Source organism: Coenobita brevimanus, chromosome 6, assembly GCF_032717465.1.
Source record: "Coenobita brevimanus isolate Jiangsu-jjx chromosome 6, ASM3271746v2, whole genome shotgun sequence".
In the NCBI taxonomy this organism is placed as follows: domain Eukaryota; kingdom Metazoa; phylum Arthropoda; class Malacostraca; order Decapoda; family Coenobitidae; genus Coenobita; species Coenobita brevimanus.
This window is the reverse complement of record NC_136959.1, coordinates 54,124,105-54,144,786: the sequence shown is the minus strand read 5'-3', so window position 1 is coordinate 54,144,786 and position 20,682 is coordinate 54,124,105. Positions and strand designations below refer to the sequence as shown.

General features: G+C 41.7%; 1 protein-coding gene across 1 annotated transcript in view; it reads left to right on the top strand.

Annotated features, from left to right (window-relative positions):
- The window catches only part of LOC145401265 (uncharacterized), a 308,557-nt gene that overhangs the window by 94,097 nt on the left and 193,778 nt on the right, over positions 1-20,682 (top strand). Inside the window, exons 11-14 of the mRNA XM_080273595.1 lie at positions 3,618-3,798; positions 4,428-4,585; positions 5,547-5,937; positions 6,133-6,398. Of these exons, the coding sequence (XP_080129721.1) occupies positions 3,618-3,798; positions 4,428-4,585; positions 5,547-5,937; positions 6,133-6,398 (996 nt within the window). The remainder of the gene's footprint in view (positions 1-3,617; positions 3,799-4,427; positions 4,586-5,546; positions 5,938-6,132; positions 6,399-20,682) is intronic.

The following is a 20,682-nucleotide window of genomic DNA, read 5'->3' as shown; positions in this document are numbered from 1 at the left end:
CCATAATTTGGTCATACGGTTACCACCCAGCACAGTAACTGGTTTTCTGGTGTACAGGAAACCACTTGGCTTGTCACTCAGTGTAGAGTCACCCATAGGCAGAAGGAAGAGGAAAGAATGAAGGAAAGAAAGAAGAGGGAGTGTAAAGTCACCCATAGACAGAATGAAGAAAAGAAAGACAGAAGAGGAAGGAAGGGAGGAAAGGGCAGACATCCAAAGCAGCACTACATTGAGTGAGTGGATGGTGAGTAAACTTCCATAATCATTGTCTGACCAGTTTTCTGATAACTTGATTGTTTTGTCTGATAATGTCCATTAAATTTTTTGTCCAATAAAATTATTTTCATTTTATGTTTTCTTTTTGGGTTCTTCAGTATAATTGTTATTCTTTGTTGTTAATTCTATTTCTTGTAATAGGAATGTTTTAACTATATTTGGTCATATAATTGATGTACTTTGTTGTTTATTGTTCATCATCTTTAGTTGTCAGTAATTAGTAGTTACTTTTTTTTTTTTTTACGTTTTGAGTTTATTCATTGCTAATTCAGAGTTTGTATATAAATATTGTACTGTACAGTATGCATAATAGTTTAACCCCTTAACTGCAGGGCGTCACTTTCATGATGCTTGGGAGCAAGGGATCATACCGCGGGGCAACACTTTTGTGATTCTGTGTTATTTTGAATTCACCCGGGCTTTGAAGTGGTGGCTTGTATCATCTATCAGTACTGCCAATGTCCAACACTAGTCAGCACTCCTAATCTCATCTGTACTCCCATCCATTGTTGACAATTTAGCCATTTCTCCCCATTCTTGACTCCCCTCCCTACCTCCCCTCCATTACCCTATCCTCTCGCCTGCCCGGCCAGGCTACGCTAAGTAAATCTTCCCTGGAATTTTTCACTGATTTCATCCATTGAAATAAGCCCTATGCCCTATTCTTATACCAAATAATATATACAAGAAAGAAATAAGGTAAGTGAGAGTGCTATACACCTAGAATTGGCTAATTATCACCTGACAGCACCTCACGTGCACTCGTTCGCTAATTTTCGCTGTTTATTTCCCCTTGAAATATGCCGTATAATCTATTTTCTTAATAAAAATATATATATAAGAAAGGAAGGGAGAAGCCTAAGTGATATTTACATTCACCTAGAACTACCTAATTATTGCAGGCCACCACACTGTATTCTACACTAAGTAAATCTTCCCTGGAATTTTCCACTGATTTCGTCCATTGAAATAAACCCTATGCCCTATTCTTATACCAAATAATATATACAAAAAAGAAATAAGGTAAGTGATCGTGCCATACACCTGGAATTGGCTAATTATCACCTGACAACACCTCACGTGCACTCGTTCGCTAATTTTCGTTGTTTATTTCCCCTTTAAATATGCCGTATAATCTATTTTCTTAAAAAATATACATATAAGGAGGAAAGGGAGAAGCCTAAGTGATATTTACATTCACCTGGAACTACCTAATTTATTATGTATTGTCTTGGTTTCCTGCCAATCATTTCATTGCTATATATTAGCAGGTCTCACAGGGCTGAAGTTGGTAGTATTGCACTCACCCTAGCCAGGTGGCAGGAGGCCACTACTATCAGTTCACTGTCGTCTTTGAAAGTGGGAGTATGTCTGATTTGCTCCTGCAAACTTCCGCCACTTTATAGCCCCATGCAAAGGGCCCTGTGACCTTTACCCCCTACTAAACATCGTGTTGAAAGGGGTAAAGGGCTGACAATTGATAGAGAGTGACTATGATCTTTTTAATGAGTAAAACAGTGCAAGTGGAATTGTAAATAAAGTGTAAATAATGTGTAAACAGCAAGTGACAGCAATGAATGTAAATATAAGTGAACAGTGGAAAATAGTTTTATAAGTTACTTCAAGTGACAGTGCATAACACAGTGTAAATAAAATAGAAATGTAAATAATGTAAATAAAGTAGAGAACGTAAATAGAAATGTAAATGAGTGGTATTATAAGAATACGAGTATATATACTAGGAGTAATGAAAGTGAAAATTTCACTCTAGCATGTATGGATACTATGAGTTATGAGAGTGAAGGTGAAAGTGACATTCACTGTCAGTGCTAGTATACAGGACGAGAAAGTGAATGCTACGTATTTTACTGAAAGAAATTGAATCCCTACAGTGACAATAAACTACTATCACTGAAGGAAACTTATGGATAAAGACTGTAGATATGTATAAGTGTTATATCGTAACAGAAATATAAACTGTTTTTATTAATAATAGACAACACTAGCGGCGAACGATCGGAAGTGGGATGGTCATACGCCCTCGTAATTTTCATTGCTTTCACAGTGTTTTTTTTGGGGGGAAGTATGGATTCCAAACTATTTGAGAATCATAGATTAGTGTTTCTAGTGATAATATCAGGCTGTGGTAATCATATTACGAGTTGTCGGGAAGTGTAAAGTGGAGACTTCGTTACCCAACTTCAGAGGTCTCCACAAGTCCTACGGTACTCGACGAAGGCTCAACAAACACCCAAGGAGAAAGCTGAAGGTATGTGCCATAAGTATATGTGATTTTAATATTCTAGGGCTAATAACTGATTTTTGGCAAATATTTTTAGAGAGTCTGTCGGAGTGCAAATATGCCTGCGGGAGCTGCAAGTCAAAGCAAAACAAGCCCGTGGCTTAAGGGTTCATAAATGTACTGAAATTTCAGAGTTACCTTTCAGTCCCCACCATAATAATTATCTATGAAACTTTAGTTCATAGTATTGGTTTGATTGCAAAGGTTTCAAAACAGTACATTTTTAAATATGAATTTAAAAAGTTATTAAACAAAAAAGTTGCACAACTTGTAGAAAATGCTTACTTTTTCTTTGATTTAGCATAAATAAGCATTTTCTATGGGTTTTGAAGCTTTTTTCCTTGTTTTTTTTTTACATTTTTATTTAAAAAGTTATCGTTATCAGATTATCGTTAACTTCCAATAGCTAGGTATTGAGATTATCGGATTATCAATATCGAGCATAATAATTGAGGTTATCAGATTATTGCTATCGAAGTTAACTTTTTAGTCATCGGTGCCCAGCACTGGTTTTACATAAGATGGGGAGAAATAGATAAGGACGATAAAGCAAATTACATACCGTATAAAAGTTTTTGCATTACTAACAGATGTATTTGCATTAATGTTAGATAAAGCATTCTCCTGGTGTCCTGATGCATATTATAGAGATTCATGTTAGCTGCATTTATGCTTAGCACTGAGTGTAATATTGGTGTCTGCCATAATACATGTAAACATTTTGTAGTATTAATTTTACTTTTGTAAGGTAAGATGTCATGAAGTCATAACATTTTTGACCAGTAGTGTGAATTACTGGTATAACCTAGATCATTGTTAATATCAGATCTGAAACTAGTGAAATGTCATCCATCTGTAATGAGTCTCTTTCCCTACCTGTAAGCCACAGTTTTTTAAAATGCAGTATATCTAGCCATGAAGGTGAATGAATCATAATTTTGGCATTCTTTTGGTGTGGTGTACTTCCTTCAGAATGAATTATTTGTACTTACTTCCAGCTTTGGGGTAAAATAATAAACAAATGTCTTTTGACCCACAGACAATTACTCTGATGGTGAGAGCTGTGAAATTGGCCCAGGAGACATGGTTGTGGAAGGTGACCAGTGGGAGGACAACTGGCTGTTCCGTCGCAGCCGCCTTGTGGGAGCAGAGGTTCATGATGCTGTTACTATGCTTATACCCAATCCAGAAGCTCAAGTTCAACCCACTGTTGGCAACAGGTATGTCACTGAAATGGTGAAAGATTTCTGTGAATGCTGTCCATTTGTTTATGGGGGCACTCACCATCCCTTCACTCGATGTAGTGCTGCTCTTGGGTGACTGCCCTTTCCTGTCTTCCTTCATTCCTTCCTCTTCTGTTATTCTTTCCTTCATTCTTTCCTCTTGCTTCTATCCTCTTGCTTCTATCTATGGGTGACTCTACACTGAGTGACAAGCCAAGTGGTTTCCTGTACACCAGGAAACCATTTACTGTGCTGGGTGGTAACCATATAGCCAAATTATGGCCCCTGGTAGTTTAGTGGGTAATTAAGGCATCCTAGTCGGATTGAGCCAGTGCAGGTTTATATCCAAGAGGAAGTTGGGGTCTGTTGCTCACGTGATGCCACTCAGAGATGAGTAAGGCTGGTCACTCTCATCTTCAGTGTCAGGACCAAATTGCCCAGCCCTGGGTCCCTACGCTCCTCATGGGGTAGTACAGGACTAGATGATGATGATGATTTTTACATACAATTCTTTGAATTTACACAGCTGTATAACAGTTGTCAGGTATCAGAGTGAGGTTATCATACACTGTAGGTGTTCAGTGCTTGGTTTTGCTATGTATGATGTATATATTTATCATGGTTAGGGATGTGGATGAGCTGTCTGAATTGTCGGAGCAGCAGTCCCTCTGTAGTGGTGAACTGTGGAGCACCAGTGAGAGTGAAGGGGAAGGGGAGGCAGAAGGACAGTGGAGCATTAGTCAGGGCCACAGTACTGCTTCAAAGGAACTCTCTGCATTGGCTGGTAAGGTCATCACCTTTCAGTAAATTTGGACATCAGATTCCAACAGGTTAACAGTGATTGAATAATTCATAATTCATGGAAAATTGAACACTTAGAATGTGGAGCAATGTACAGTAAAAGCTCAGTTAACTGGAATGCATGGGGATTCTTCCATTCTGGATATGAAATTTTCTGGATAACCGAATGTTACTCTTAGAAATTTTCTGGGAGGTCAAACAAATGAAATAGGACCAAACTTGGGACTTTATTTCATAAAGTACATTATTCGGTAGTAGATACAGTACATGTAAGATATAGTACAGGTACACTACATTACACAAAAAAGACAGCAAGAGATACTGTACAGGACTGAATACAAACCAGCAAACATTACCAAAAATTATTTATAGAAAAATTTTGCAAATGTTACAGGCCAAAATAATTGTGAAAACTTAGCTGCATACACTACTTTATCCTGTACTGTACAGAACTAATCAAGAATTATAAGGGGATCATCAGGATCATGAGATGAGGATTCAGACAGTAGAGTAGGAGAAGTGGAAGGAACTAGATCAGGAGCTGAAGAAGTGAAAGGAACAGGGTCAGGAGCTGAAGATGTGGAAGGAACTGGGTTAGGAGCTGAAGAAGTGGAAGGAACTGGATCAGGAGATGAAGAAGTAGAAGGAACAGGGTCAGAAGCTGGTATCCTGAATATTTTCAACCCCTTGCCGGATTGAAATTGTGTTCTGGTTATATGGATGTGCCAATGCATCGGATGTTAGGTTAATCGAGCTTTTACTGTACTGGGTACTGTTCTTCAGGGTAAAGAGGAAGAGCACAAAAAGGACAGCATGATTGAATGGAAAATAAAAGTGAGTGCAACAAAAGATATATACAAGAATTATGTAAGCTATCATGTATTTGATTACACTTATTGGCTTGAATATACATATATTAATAATAGTTGCTTTTAACTCCTCAGGGGAGATTGTGGCAGAGTTTACCCAGCAAGACCAAGAGTACACAGTGGATTACAGTGTGTTAAGTAGAGTTCGACCCAAACAGAGTCCACAGGCCCTCACTTCCTTACATGAGCACCCGCACTCACCCACACACGCACGTTCTCCCACAAATCTTCAGTCACAAAATTTGTCATCCAGGCAGCATCACACAATGTCGCATACATCAACACACCATTATAAGAAACCCCATATGTCAGGATATGGACACTCACCCACACACAGTAACACTCAGTCAAGTACTTCAGGTATTATAAAGACACCTAATCGAAATGGAATTGAAGGGAGCAGAAGTCCTGGTTTGAACACAACTTCAGACTTCTCAGACAGTGAAAGGCCCATACCCAAGCCAAGGTAAAGAGACTTAGCCATTTGTAATGTCTTGTTTTTGGAAATTTTGTTGATCAGCTTTTGGTTTTATTCTCCATATTTTGTATAAGGATGCAGTCAAGTTTTTCCAATGTATTGAGTAATTCTTTTGATTTCTTTCTCTGAAGTATGCACACACACATGCACACTAAAGCCTGTCTTGCATTCCTTCCAATCCAGGAAATTATCACTGGCTTCCAAGCAATCTAGCCACAAGTCTTCCTCACCTGGGTCTCCCTCAAAAGTCCCTTCAAGGTCATCCCCAGTAGTGACCTCCCCAGCTGAGGACCTCACCATCTTGAGTCCTCCAATTGAGGTCCCTCCCCCACATCAAGCCCCCACTGAAAGTCCAACTGTATGGTTTTCGGAGACACCAGAGAATTGTTCAGTCTCACAGGGACGAATAATGAGACTTTCATGTCGTGTCAACTCCAGAAGACCCATGGGTGAGCCCTAAGTTAGATCATTTACTTCTGAATAGCATATGGCACTTAATTCTGTGATTAAAATCATAACATTAGCATTTTCCATGCCTTCTTAATACAGTGGTGTACTGGTCCTATCTATCTATCTATCTATCTATAGCCCGACGCCCTAATCCCGCAAAGGGTGGCCGCAGACAAAACGCCTCCAAGTCACTCTGTCACCCACCATTTGACTCCCCTCCCCCCAACTCACCCCCCCCTCCCTCATACACCTCTCAACTCCATCCCTCCACCTCATCCTCGGTCTACCCCTCCCTCTCCCTCCCTCCACCTCACCTACATACACCCTCTTAGTCAGTCTTTCATTCTCCATCCTCTCCACATGTCCAAACCACCTCAGTGTATTTCTCCTAATCTTTTCAACCACATCCACATCTACCCCACAACGTTCCTTCACTTCTTCATTCGTCAACCTGTCCCTCCATGTCACTCCACATGCTCCTCTCAAGTAACTCATTTCCACTGCTCTCACTCTTGACTTGTTCCCCTCTTGCAAGGTCCACGCCTCGCTTCCATACGTCAGGGTAGGGATCACAATACCATCATGCAGTGACTTCTTAACTTCCATACTCACCTCCCTATTTCTCATCACTGCTTTCAGTGTGCCAACAACCTTCCTTCCCTGCTGTACCCTTTCACGTACTTCATCCCCCAAAGTTCCATCCTTACTCATCACACTACCCAAGTACTTGAATGCACTCACATTCTCCATATCCTCACCATCCAACCTCACTGCACACTCTGTGACTTCATTCCTCTCAAACACCATAACTTTACTTTTGTTTACATTAACTTTCAGCTTCCTCCTCCTACACACTGTCCCAAATTCATTCACCAAACCTTGCAACTCCCATTCATCTTCACTCAACAATACTGTATCATCAGCAAACAGCAACACCGGAAGCTTCCAAATCTCACCCTCATTCATTAAGGCCACCCCCACATCCACTGCCCTACCTTGTACCTCCTTTACGACCCCATCCATATATATATTAAACAGCCAAGGAGACATTACACACCCCTGTTTCAGTCCCACATTGAGATCAAAGAACTCACTCAGCTCACCATCCACTCGCACCGTAGCCCTAGCTCCCTCGTACATACTCTTCACAGCACTCAGCAATTTCCCCTCCACTCCATATATTCTTAATACCTTCCACATACCTTTCCTATCTATTCTGTCATAAGCTTTCTCCAAGTCCATGAAGGCAGCGTACACTTTCCTTCCCTTCTCTAGATACTTCTCCACTAAACATCTTAGAACAAATATCTGATCTACACACCCTTTTCCCTTCCTAAATCCCCCTTGTTCTTCTCCAACTAGCTCCTCTGTCATATGCCTAACCCTATCAATGAGTATTCTACCATATATTTTACCAGTCACACTAAGAAGGCAAATACCCCTATGGTTACCACATACTTCTCTCTCCCCTTTTCCTTTGTACAGAGGAACAATTATACCTGATTTCCAGTCCTCTGGAACCCTTCCCTCTTCCCAAGCCAATCTACACAACTTCCATATCCACTCCACAACAATCTCACCCCCATACCTAAGCATTTCACCACACACTCCATCAATTCCTGGGGCCTTTCCCAGCTTAATCTTCTTCATCGCTTCCACTACTTCCGACCTACTGATCTCTTCCTCCCTCCTCTCATCTCTTCTTCTCCCAGCCATTCCCCAACCACTTATACTCACACTGCTCTCACTCTCTACATTCAACAAATCCTCAAAGTGCTCCTTCCATCTCCTCAATTTCTCTTTATTATTTATAAACTGTAAACTCCTGTCATACTGGATTAATTGGAAGGAAGACTGATCTGTTAAGAGGAAAATTTGATGTAGCTGGAAGTTCATAAAATCCAGTGTGTGGATAAATTTTTCTGTCTATACATGGGAGCAGTAATGAATCCAGCTCAGGCTTTTTTTTTTTTTTTTTTTTTTTTTTTTTTTTTTGACCGACTCTGGGCATAGGCTTCACAGCCTGATTTCAAGGCCCAGTAGTCCTCCTACGTACCGCACACCTCTACATGTCACCACTTCGGCGCTAACACCCATCGTCCATACTGAATACATGCTAGGGCTGTCTTATATAGGACTGATGTATTGGTATTAGCGGGGGTATTTTTACGACATGTCGGCGGGTCTTCTGGTAGATCAGTAAAGTCTGATTTTATGAAATTCAAATCCTTAAACTGTTCCCTTCCTCAGCGGGATTTGAACCCGGGTCCGTCAGGACTGCAGGCCAACTCTCTACCGATTGAGCCACCGGCTTAACAGGAGACATCTGTAAAAGAGGGCCCCTGTACCTCCTTTAGCCCCTTAACTCTGATGACACCTTTTTAAATTATTGCAGTACTACCAAACTGTTCTAATCAGATTTGGAGAGACTGGAATTTTAGAGATAGCTTTCATTAATCACTTCACCAATTGTTATCTGTAGCTCTGGTGTATTACCTTTGTGTCAAGTTTAGATGATTTTAAGCCCCTTTATCTAATGTCTGGGTGATAATTGGTTCCATCACTATATCAGGTTAAGCACAAACCAAACATGTTCAGTGATGGAGACAGTGTACATAGAGAGAGAGTACCACTTTCAAGCTCATTTGAGGTGGCCTGTGATAATTTACTTCTTACAGTTTGAATCTAATAATATTTGCTCAGCATTTTTCTAGGAATTTTCTTATGACTACTGTCAGACAGATTTATTCAGCTGAGGGAAATCCCTGGTAAGTAGAGGTGCTCAGCTTTTTGAAAGAGGGATGTGGGAGCTTCCACCCTGACTTTTACTTGCTGACTATCTCTTAACCCCTTAACCGCGGGGCGTCACTTTCGTGACACTTGGGAGCAAGGGATCATACCGCGGGGCGTCGCTTTTGTGATTCTGTGTCATTTTGAATTCACCCGGGCTTCCAAGTGGGGGCTTGTATCATCTATCAGTACTGCCAATGTTCAACACTAGGCAGCACTCCTAATCTCATCTGTACTCCCATCCATTGTTGACAATTTAGCCATTTCTCCCCGTTCTTGACTCCCCTCCCTACCCCCCCTCCATTACCCTATCCTCTCGCCTGCCCGGCCGTGCTACGCTAAGTGAATCTTCCCTGGAATTTTTCACTGATTTCATCCATTGAAATAAGCCCTATGTCCTATTCTTATACCAAATAATATATACAAGAAAGAAATAAGGTAAGTGAGAGTGCCATACACCTGGAATTGGCTAATTATCACCTGACAACACCTCACATGCACTCGTTCGCTAATTTTCGCTGTTTTTTTTCCCCTTGAAATATGCCGTATAATCTATTTTCGTAATAAATATACATGTAAGGAGGGAAGGGAGAAGCCTAAGTGATATTTACATTCACCTGGAACTACCTAATTTACAATGTATTGTCTAGATTTCCTGCCAATCATATCAGTGCTAGACAAAGCTGTTTCAAGATATAACATTGGTAGCTCTGAATATATATCTCCTAAGTAGGCCTCTAATCTATTTTCGTAATAAATATACATGTAAGGAGGGAAGGGAGAAGCCTAAGTGATATTTACATTCACCTGGAACTACCAAATTTATAATGTATTGTCTAGATTTCCTGCCAATCATGTCAGTGCTAGACTTAGCTGTTTCAAGAAGTAATATTGGTAACTCTGAATAACCCCTAGCAGGCCTCCACGCTGGTCCTCCGTTATCAGTTCACTCTCATCTTCCGAAGTGAGAGTACGTATGTTTCTTCTTGCTGACTTCAAGGCCTTTTTTCACCCCCATGCAAATGGCCCTGTGACCTTTACCCCCTACTAAACCTCGTGTGGAAAGAGGTAAAGGGCTGACAATTGATAAAAGAGTGACTACGATCTTTCTATTGAGTAAAACAGTGCAAGTGGAATTGTAAATAATGTGTAAACAGCAAGTGAAAGTAATGAATGTAAATATACGTGAACAATGGAAAATAGTTTTATAAGTTATTTCAAGTGACAGTGCACAACACAGTGTAAATAAAATAGAAATGTAAATAACGTAAATAAAATAGAGAACGTAAATAGAAATGTAAATGAGTAGTATTATAAGAATACGAGTATATACCCTAGGAGTAATGAAAGTGAAAGTTTCACTCTAGCATGTCTGAATGCTATGAGTTATGAGAGTGAAGATGAAAGTGACATTCACTCTCAATGCTAGTATACAGGACGAGAAAGTGAATGCTACGTATTTTACTGAAAGAAATTGAATCCCTACAGTGACAATAAACTAATACTACTGAAGGAAACTTATGGATGAAGACTGTAGATATATATAAGTGTTATATAGTAATAGAAATATAAAGTGTGAGGGGTTTTATGAATAATAAATGACAGACTACCAAGAGCGAACTAGTGCCAGTGCGACGATCAGACGCGCTCGTAATTTCCATTGCTTTCACAGTGTTTTTTTTTTTTGAGTATGGATCCCAAACTACTTGAAAATTGTAGAATAGTGTTTATAGTGTTTGTATCTAGCTGTGGTAATCATATTACGGGTTGTCGGGAAGTGTAAAGTGGAGACTTCGTTACCCTACTTCAGAGGTCTCCACAAGTCCTACGGTAACCGATGAAGGCTCAACAATCATTCCAGGAGAAAGCTGAAGGTATGTGCCATAAGCATATGTAATTTTATTATTCTAGGACTAATAACTGATTTTTGGCAAATATTTTTTGAGAGTCTGTCGGAGCCCAAATAACCCCGCGGCACACGCAAGTCATTGGTAAACAAGCCCGCGGTGTAGGGGTTAAAGTACAGTACTGTAAACCATTTTTTATCTACAGTATATCATCATTATGAGCTTTGAAAGACATAAATTTTCTCATGTTTCATCTAATCATGTTTCTCAAGTGCAAGTGGCACTGTGTAGTCTGCAGATATATGAGTCCCATTCTAGGTTGTGTAGGAGGCTTTGTAGCACGTTTTTCTTTGTGATTTTCTTTGCCTATTACACTTTAGTATTCTCATGTATGAGGTGCCACTTGCCAGGGGTGACCGTACCAAAATGGCAAAAATGAGTTATCCCTTTAACTTTTCTAAAAAAAAAACATTTTCTGTAATGTGGGAGAAAATGCCAAAGGAAAACCTGCCTTCCAATGGGTGGTGCTAAGGCCAGAACAATGTAGTACTGTATTCTAGCTGCCTTGAGTATTTAGAAACTAAAGGTGAATGTAATAAGGAGTGACCAGCCATTATTACAGGGATGTATTTAACCCTAGGCATTGGGCGACGGTTATATCCGATACAAAGTTTGTGGATTGGGAATGCCAGGAGATGGTTATAACCACACTTGATTTCTCGCCATTGTTTGAAGCGGTCTCCAAATTATCTCGTCACCAAAAGGTGTTGGCATACTCCCGCCTCCAAACTGGAACGTGAATCAGTGTCTTGCCCACCCTGGCCGAGTGTAGCACAATGCCTTCAGGATCCTCCTTGTCCAATTCCATCCCCGTTGCCCACGGCTCCCTTACATCTTCCACTCCAGCCAAACTCCTGCCGAAGGATGTGAGGAAAGGGCTTAGTGACAATCCTGTTGAGCGCGTACTGGATAATACTGTGTCTACTCTTGCCGAAAGTGGTGAAACTTCCTCAGAAAATGGTGGGAGTTATCATTTTGAGAGCGACGTGTCATGTGTGCCCACCCCTGCTCCCTCAGACACGTCGGATAAGGACCTGAAAGTGCTTCAGGAGGCTGGAGAGGTGTACAAGAGTGATGCTTTTGTTACAGAAGAAGAGAAGGCCATGCCAGGAAGTGTGGAAAATGGAGGAGATGGTGGTGATGATGATGGTCCTGTTGTATGTAAATGCTGCCACTGCATCTCTCCACCACATTCCGAGCAAGAATGTCGCCTACCTTCCACACCACAGCCTTCATCACCACAACCAAACACCTCAAGAGCCATTTCCCCACAACCTGGCCCTTCATATGTGAAGATAACGAGGTCGTCGGCACCAGCGAGGAAATGTGGCCAGCCAGCATCACTGCAGGGAGTCCCCACTACAGGTGAGTCATCATCTGCATCCTCCCCCACCTCCACTTCCATCTCTTCTCCCTCCCCCCCCCCACCTGTGGCCATGAGCATGCTAGTGGTACCAAGAGATGCCTTATTCCTGCCAGATCATGCCCTAGCAGCCCCGGCATTGGCAAGCTTGACATTTTTGTGTGGGAGGAGGATTAAGGCTTCCAGCCTACCCTACCTGCCTTTGATGTGACAGGGGTAGGTATTCAGAGGCAGCACCTGTGGGAAGGAGAACCAACCATCCTGTCCTTTTTCCAAGCATTATTTGCAACCACCATAATGCAGTACCCGGTGGAGGAAGTAAACTTTCACCAGGCAATGTCTGTTCACTGGCTTGAGGTTTCCCTGTCCCAGAGTACAAAAATGAAACAATGGAAGGTAGTGGAGGTGGAGGAAATGTATGTGTGACTCACACTGACGATGATAATGGCACACGTAACGAGGCATGTCATTTACGATTATTAGTTTGTGAGCGAAATCTTACACACACCTGTCTAAGTATGTGGCCCGGGACAGGTACTTGGCCATTCTCAAGTTCCTACACCTCAACAGGAACTATATCCCAGCCCCAAATGACAGGTTGTGGAAAATCAGGCTGCTTCATACCATAATGAAGGATTCATATATCAGGCTTTTCCGGCCATTTCAGAAAGTGGTTATTGAGGAGTCACTTGTTTTAATCCGGGGCTGTTTAGCATTTATTCAGCATGTGCCTTCCAGATGATATCGCTTTGGCCTAAAGTTCTTTGTTTTATGCGACTGCAAGACTGGATATGTGCTAGACATGATAGTGTAATCAGCTACAGATGTGAATATACCCAGTGATGATCCCCATGGTTTTTCTGCTGTTGTGGTAGAAGTGCTTATGGACAGGTACTTTCACAAAAACCACATCCTATATGCCGGCAATTACTACACTTCTCCGGCATTGACACAAAATGTGCTTCAAAATGGGACTGGTTCCTGCGGTACTGTTCATGCCCAAAGACAGAGTTATCCATTATTCTTAGAAAAGACTGAGAAGGGTGCCCCTGTTAACCCTGAAATGTGGTAGCATGCTGGCCATTCACTGGCATGACAAGCAAAAGGTGAATATGCTTATGACAGTTCACCATGGGGTTATGCAGGACACTGGCAAAAGTTTTTACAGGACCAGGCAACCATCGTTGAAGCCAGATGCTGCCAGTGATTACAGTGTCAACATGAGGCCCATGGATAAATCTGACATGCAGATTGGAGAGATAGATTGCCTTCGGAAGTCTTGCAAATGGTATAAAAAGGCGTTCCTGCAGCTTTTGGATATCAGTATTCTCAACAGATACATTCTTTACAAGGAGGTTGTGGGTAAGAGTGTGTCCTTATGCAAGTTTGAGAAAGAGCTGACATGGCAGTTTTTTGAAAAGTATGGAACTTTTGAGGTTTCAGGTGGAAGGAGGCAAGTGCACCAGGTGCCACCAACTGATAGGTTGGCCAGTGCACAGTACCTGGGAAGACATTATCTCATCAATCTGGGCTGAACACCTGCAGGGCAAGTGACATACAGGTGTTGTCATGCGTGTTCAACGACAAAACGTCGGCCCATTGTACGCAAGGAAATGGCCTATCAGTGTCATGAATGCAAGATTGCACTTTGCCCAGAGTGCTTCTTCTTGTACCACTGTGAATGTGAATTCTAAGCACAGGCGTGTGGTAGTATGTACGTAAATAGCAGACAAAGAAGAATGTTTTTTTGTGTGTGTGGGTGTGTAGTGTGTGTTTTTTCGTAATTATATAAGTCAAAGTTGATGTGACGTGCTTGTTAATACAGTATGTTGAGTTACCCTACCACTTACGAAAGAAAACCTTATGAGCTGCGAAGAAAATTTCTTTTTGTGGTAGCACTTACGTTTATTTCTTACCTTTGTTTTATTGTGCAAAATAAGCGATATGTTCCGTACATGTGATATGAAGTGCCAGTAGAATAAATAATATATAACATAACTAGTGAGGAAAGCATTATCCCCTTACCAAGAAAATGTGCCAAAAAACCTAACCAGTAGTGCAAACATCAACCCCTTGGTTTTGAATAAGGTATTCATTACACTAGTGTGTACTAGCTGAGGAAGAAGTGAAATGGAAAGAAGGAAATTTCCTCACAAAGTGTTTCCAGAGTACAAAGTTGTATGACAGTCAGGGAAAAATGGGTAAGTATTGTGTCTTTCACCTTCCCTCACACACAAACTGGGCAAAGTTCAGTGCTGTTATGGCCTGAAAACCATATATGTGAGCCACACATACTGGGTGATGACCCACAACCATAGCTGTAAGTAGGGAAAGTGGGGAGGTTGGTTACTAAATGGAAAATTGCACGGCGAGAGGTCGGGCAGTTTTACAAACACACCACTCTCCCTGGGAAGTCAGTGTTACAAATAGTAGCCAGAGTGCGGCCACTAATCCCAATGTCTGGGCCGTGCGCAATGGGTCGGACACATCCTGAGTTCTTTGCCGCAAGCAACCTGTCTTCATTACATCTCTTCTTGTCAAAGGGACCACCTAAAGACCTGGGGATGCTTTCATTTGCAGGAAGAAGAGTTGATGAGTAATATGGTTTTTATTTTCTTTCTCTAACTGCTGTACTTTACAAGATATTAAGGTTTGAAAACAAGCAGTTTTGGGAAAATTGCCTGCACTGAGAAACTGGCGGTGGTAAAAATCACCCGGCATTTAGGGGTTAACAGTGACCTTAATATTGGTTTTGAGTCTCCAAAGAGTGATACGTAATTTTTGTGGCAAAATAATTAAATAATTATTTTGATGAATTTCAAGAACATAATTAGTATTTTTCTAAACAATAATAGTAAAATATTTCCTTAAAAATCAGAAAGATAATTAATGTCAATGTTTCATCATATTTTTTCTTTTTTCTTAGTAATCTTTTGTTTTTATCTGAACAAAATCATCTGATTGAATTATTAGTTCAGATTATGTAAATTTTATTTTTTATATGCAAGGAAGAAGGAACCAAAGGTCAGGATGGGTAATTAGTCAAAATACATTTATTATAAATTATTAGTTATTTCACAAATGCTCGTCCTCACAAGTAAAATGAGGGTAAGTTGTTTAAATTTGGTCAGTATTCGACGGTGCTATAGATGTGTTTAGTTGTAAATATCTCAAAACAGTGTATTACATTTCCATCCCACACTGCCACATGCTCCAACAGCAGTAGTTCAGTATAGGCAGGACATTGCCTAGTGAGCTGTTCTTCCTGTGGTCAGCCTTTCAGTGTGCAACAACAGGATTGGCTCAGGCATGGTAAATATACACTGGCTTCTCAAGTTCGTGGTCTTTATTCACCAGATAATTACACTTAATGGTTGCCAACTACACTTCACTGTTTTCACAAGTACCAGAGCCATACAACCGTCACTAGGCCACATTGAAACTAAAACTGAAACAAAACTGACTTTCCTAGGCTCTTCCACCTCCTTTTACAATATAGCCTTCCCTGCTCCAGAGTTCTAGTACACTCTCAAAGGGGCAACAGTTACTATTTGAAGACATTCAAAATACCCCAGAGTTTTCATACACAACACCCTATATTATTTAGCATACGAACAGAGATAAAATTACAGTACATAGTTTAACAAACAATCACATAAATAAAACATTATAGAGAAAAAGAGCACAAAATTAATATACAACTTACAAAATTCCTCCACTGTCAGATAGCAGGCTAACTGGCAACTCTGACTCATAACCAAACTATGAGAATACTGAGAACCTTCCAGTACCACCTAACTAGCAAATCCTGCTTCTCAACACTACCCCCTCCATAGTCCTTTGTCGTCCCAACAAAACTACACAATTTATACAGGCATAATCATTAATCCAAACTAAGTATTTAACTATACACCAAATAGTCCCTCCATTTCTCTTCTATGCCACATCTGATGACATCCCTGCTCCTCCACACAGTCCACTCCTCCTGGAATGTCTTGGTCCTTTTCCTGATGCACTTCTTCTCTTGGGAAACTGTCACCATCCTCTTGTACTTCAGCTCCTTGGTCCTACTCAACATCCTCAGCTACGAGAGAGCACGATTCCTCGTACTGTCCTGGCTCATGGTACTGCCACAGATGATTCATGTGTACCACCTTTGGGCAAGACTTCCTGCCTTCCTGAATCCGGTACGTTACATCTGATAGGTGGTCCAACACAGTGTAAGGCCCATCCCACAGGTTCTGCTGCTTCGGTGACTGTCTCTTCTTCTGCTGAGGATTTTATAACCATACTTTGTCACGATCCTTGAAGCTCACTTTACATGCCTTGGCATCATACTTGCACATCATCACTTCACTTGAAAACTTTAGAGCTTCTTGCACTTGATATAGGACCTCAGCCAGCCTTTCCTGAAGATGCATCACATAGCTGGAGGTGTTTGTAGACAGCTCTTCACCAGGTGGTCTTCTAATTAACAGGTCAATGGGCAAGCATAACTCGTGGCCCAGCATCAGTTTTGCAGGGGTGTAGCCGGTATACTTGTGGGATACAGACCAATATGCCACCAGCAAGGCAGGTAGTTTCTGGTCCCATTCCCTCTGCCCTTCTACACAGTACTTGGCCAGTTCTTGTTCCAGGGTCCAGTTGAATTTCTACGCCATCCCATCTGACTGTGGCCTTAGTGGGATCGTCCTGGTCTTCTTGATCCCCAGTAACTTGCAGCACTCGCGGAACACAGCAGGCTCGAAATTTCTACCCTGTTTTGAATGTAGCTTTTGTTGTATCCCAAAATGACAGAAAAACTGGTCAACAAACATCTGAGCAACAGTTGCAGCCTCTTGATCAGGGATGGCATAGGCTTCTGGCCACTTTGTGAAGTAGTCAGTGGGTACATATATACCTGTTTCCTCTTTCAGTGAGTGGCGAAGGTCGAGCAATGTCCACCGCAACTCCTTCCATCAGTGCACCCACTTGGTACAGCTGAAGAGGGGCACAACCATGTTTCTTGGGTTCCTTCTTGGCACAGCATACATCACAGGCCCAGCACCACTCTTCAGCATCCTTCCACATGCCAGTCCAGTAGAACCTCTGTTGCAACCGACTTAGTTTTCTTCACTTCCTGGTGCCCACTAGTGATCTGGTTATGGGACCTATCCAAGATTTCAGACCTCATTTTCTTTGGAACCACCAGTTTCCAATACTTGCTGAGGCCATCGGGTGTCTCCCACTGATGCTCCAGTAGTCCATTGTTCAAACGAAGAAGGTCCCACTGACTCCAGTAGCTCTTAGTCACAGGGCTGAATCTGGAAACATCTTCCTGAGATGGTCGCATTGTACTCTGCTGCAGCCACTCAAGCACTGGTTGTAAATCTGCACCCTCCACCTGCATTCTCTTCAGGTCTTCTTCATCTGATGCTGGCCCCTTCAGTGCAGTACGGCAGCATTTCTTGATGAGATTCCCATTCCTACTGCACTGCTTGCTATCTGTTTTTCTGTCTTTTCCCACACTATCAATCAAGGTTCTCTTGCATTTCCTCAGTGGTGGGGCTTCTTGGGAAAAACTGGCTGGTTGTTGCCTCTTGTCACCAGCCTTTACTAATTTACCCCCATCCCTCTTGTCTTCTGCAGCCTTCTTCTCGCTGCCCTTCTCATGTGGACAATCATAACTGAAGTGTCCCAACTCACCACATGTCTAACACCTGTTTGTTGCAATTGTTGCAACAAAGAGGTGTTAGACATGTGGTGAGGTGGGAAACTTCAGTGTTCTTGCTTCTTCTTGTATTTGTAACCCTCAATGCTACTAATATTCCCATCTCCAAAAATATTGAAATTCTCGGGGTCTCACATAACAGTGCCCTCAGGTGGACCTCTTATGTCAGATCACTTGCTAAAACTGCGTCAAAGAAATTTGGATTATCGTACAGTGTCCGTAACTTCTTCACAGACAAGCAGTTAGCTATAGTTTACAAGAGTCATGTGCGCTCTCAGCTTGAATATTGCTCACCCTTGTGGAATGGATGTGGAGAGGTTGTGCTAAAACAACTAGACAAAATTCAGAACAAAGCTGTTGGAATTATTAATAACCCTGCTATTATAAATAAATTACCACCCCTGCAAGTAAGAAGGAATGTTGCCTCCCTTACATTATTTTAGAGATATTTTTATGGCAAATGATCAGACGAAATTGCGTCCACCGTGCCACCTCTCCATGCCTTCCCTCATGCTACATGGGCATCTGGTAATGCTCATGACTGGAGTGTTAGACAGCCATATTGCAGAACTTCTGCCTATCAGATTTCTTTTGTTCCTCGAACTGCATCTCTCTGGAACTCGCTTCCCTGGAGTTGTTTCTTCCCAAACTTCAACCTACAACTGTTCAAGTCCAACTGTTACAGATATTTTATGAATGGAGGATGCCAGTAATCTGGTTTATGGATTATTTATTTATTTTTTTATTCATTTGTTTTTCCTTCCTCTGTTCCTCTGTTCTGTTGTTTAAAAAAAAAAAATAAAAAAATCTGCTTTTTGTGCCTTGGCTTCCCGCAGAATCAGCAATCTCCTCCGGTCTTGTCCTGTTCCCTCTTTCACTTGTAGCAGTCCTCTTTCCTGTATTCTTTCCGGTACCAGCAACTTCCTTCAAATTTTTCCGCTTCACATACCTCCCCCTTTCTTGCCTTGAATCTTTCACCACGACCTGCCTGAAAAGTGGATGTATTGGACCTGATGTAGGACTCAAATTCCGGAGCCCAGGCTAGTGCTTCTTTCATGCTTCTTGATTGTGCCTGTTTCACTTGCATTTTCAACTCTACACTATCAAGAGGATCAATGAACTGCTCCCTCAGAAGAATAGCCAACAGGTTAGTTGCTGCTCCATGGTATGCCGTGTGTGCCAAACTCTCCAGGTCGTGAGCAGGCTGCTGTAGGGATTTGCCTCGAGCCCTTACTGTACACAGGTCCAGAATCTTTGCTGTGTAAACCTCAGTCAGGTACATGGTCCCATATCTGCGCTCCTGTACTTCTGCTAAGGACCAATAACAGTTCCTGTCCTCTACTGGCATCTGCCCCAGAATTTCCATTGTGGCACCATTAAGGCCAGTAGCAAGCTGCACTGTCCTCTGCTTATCATCCTAACCATTCTGACTGGCAAGTAACTCAGAATGCACACGATAAGCTTCCCAAGATGCTTTGCCACCAAATTCCTGAGCTTTCTTTTAAATTGGACCCCTATTATAGCCATGCACTTCGCTGGTGTGGAGCCTAAAAACTGGGGCATCATAATTAAGTCCAGGACTTAAAACTCCTACATTCTGATTATTCAACCCTGTAATGCAACCTTTAAATGCTTGGGATCCATCAAGATTCACCATACATTGTTCATTCTTTTCATGTGCTCCCTGCACACTAACCTGAGGTTCAGCAGTGCAATATTTCTCAACAGCCTCAATTCTCTCACTAATTATCCTCACATGGTTGACTACACGCTTCAGTTGATTATCTACATGCTGTCTGCACTCCATCTCTATTCCTTCACTAATCTTCAACTGATTGTCTATGTGCTCTCTGCACTCCATCACATTATTCCATACCTCATACTTCTGCTGCTCAAGCATGGCATCTATTTTCTCCTTAAACTGTTGCTCTCTCCTTTCATTTCTGCCATGAAAGTATCTAGCCATCTTTGCGTCCTCATTTGTAATTCCCTCTGTTGCTGCTGTAATGCATCTTGAAGCTGGTCATATACTGTAATTCTTTCTGTTCTTCTGCCTCTAGTTGTTCACACTGTGCTTGCAATTGTTCATTTCTTTCTTTCGGTTCTTCATTTTGTGCCGGTAATTGTTCTTTGAGTTCTTTCTGTCCTTTGTTCTGTGCCTGTAATTGTTCTTTGAGTTCTTTAATTCCATCATTCTTTGCTTGTAACAGCTTCATGATTACTGCCAGACATGCCTCCTGCTGCCAGCTTGCCTCTTGTCAGCACACCTTCTACCTCCTTGTTGAAGATTTGACTCACTGCAACACTTTTCTAATGATCCACACTCCTGACACCACTGTTACGTCCCCGTTCCACGCTGCCACAGTTTCCAACAGCAGTAGCTTATTATAGTAAGGATGTTGCCCAGTGAATTGTTCTTCCACTGGTCAGCCTTTCGGTGTGCAACAACAGGATGATCGGCTCAGGCATGGTAAATAAACACTGGCGTCTCAGGTTCACAGTCTTTATTCACC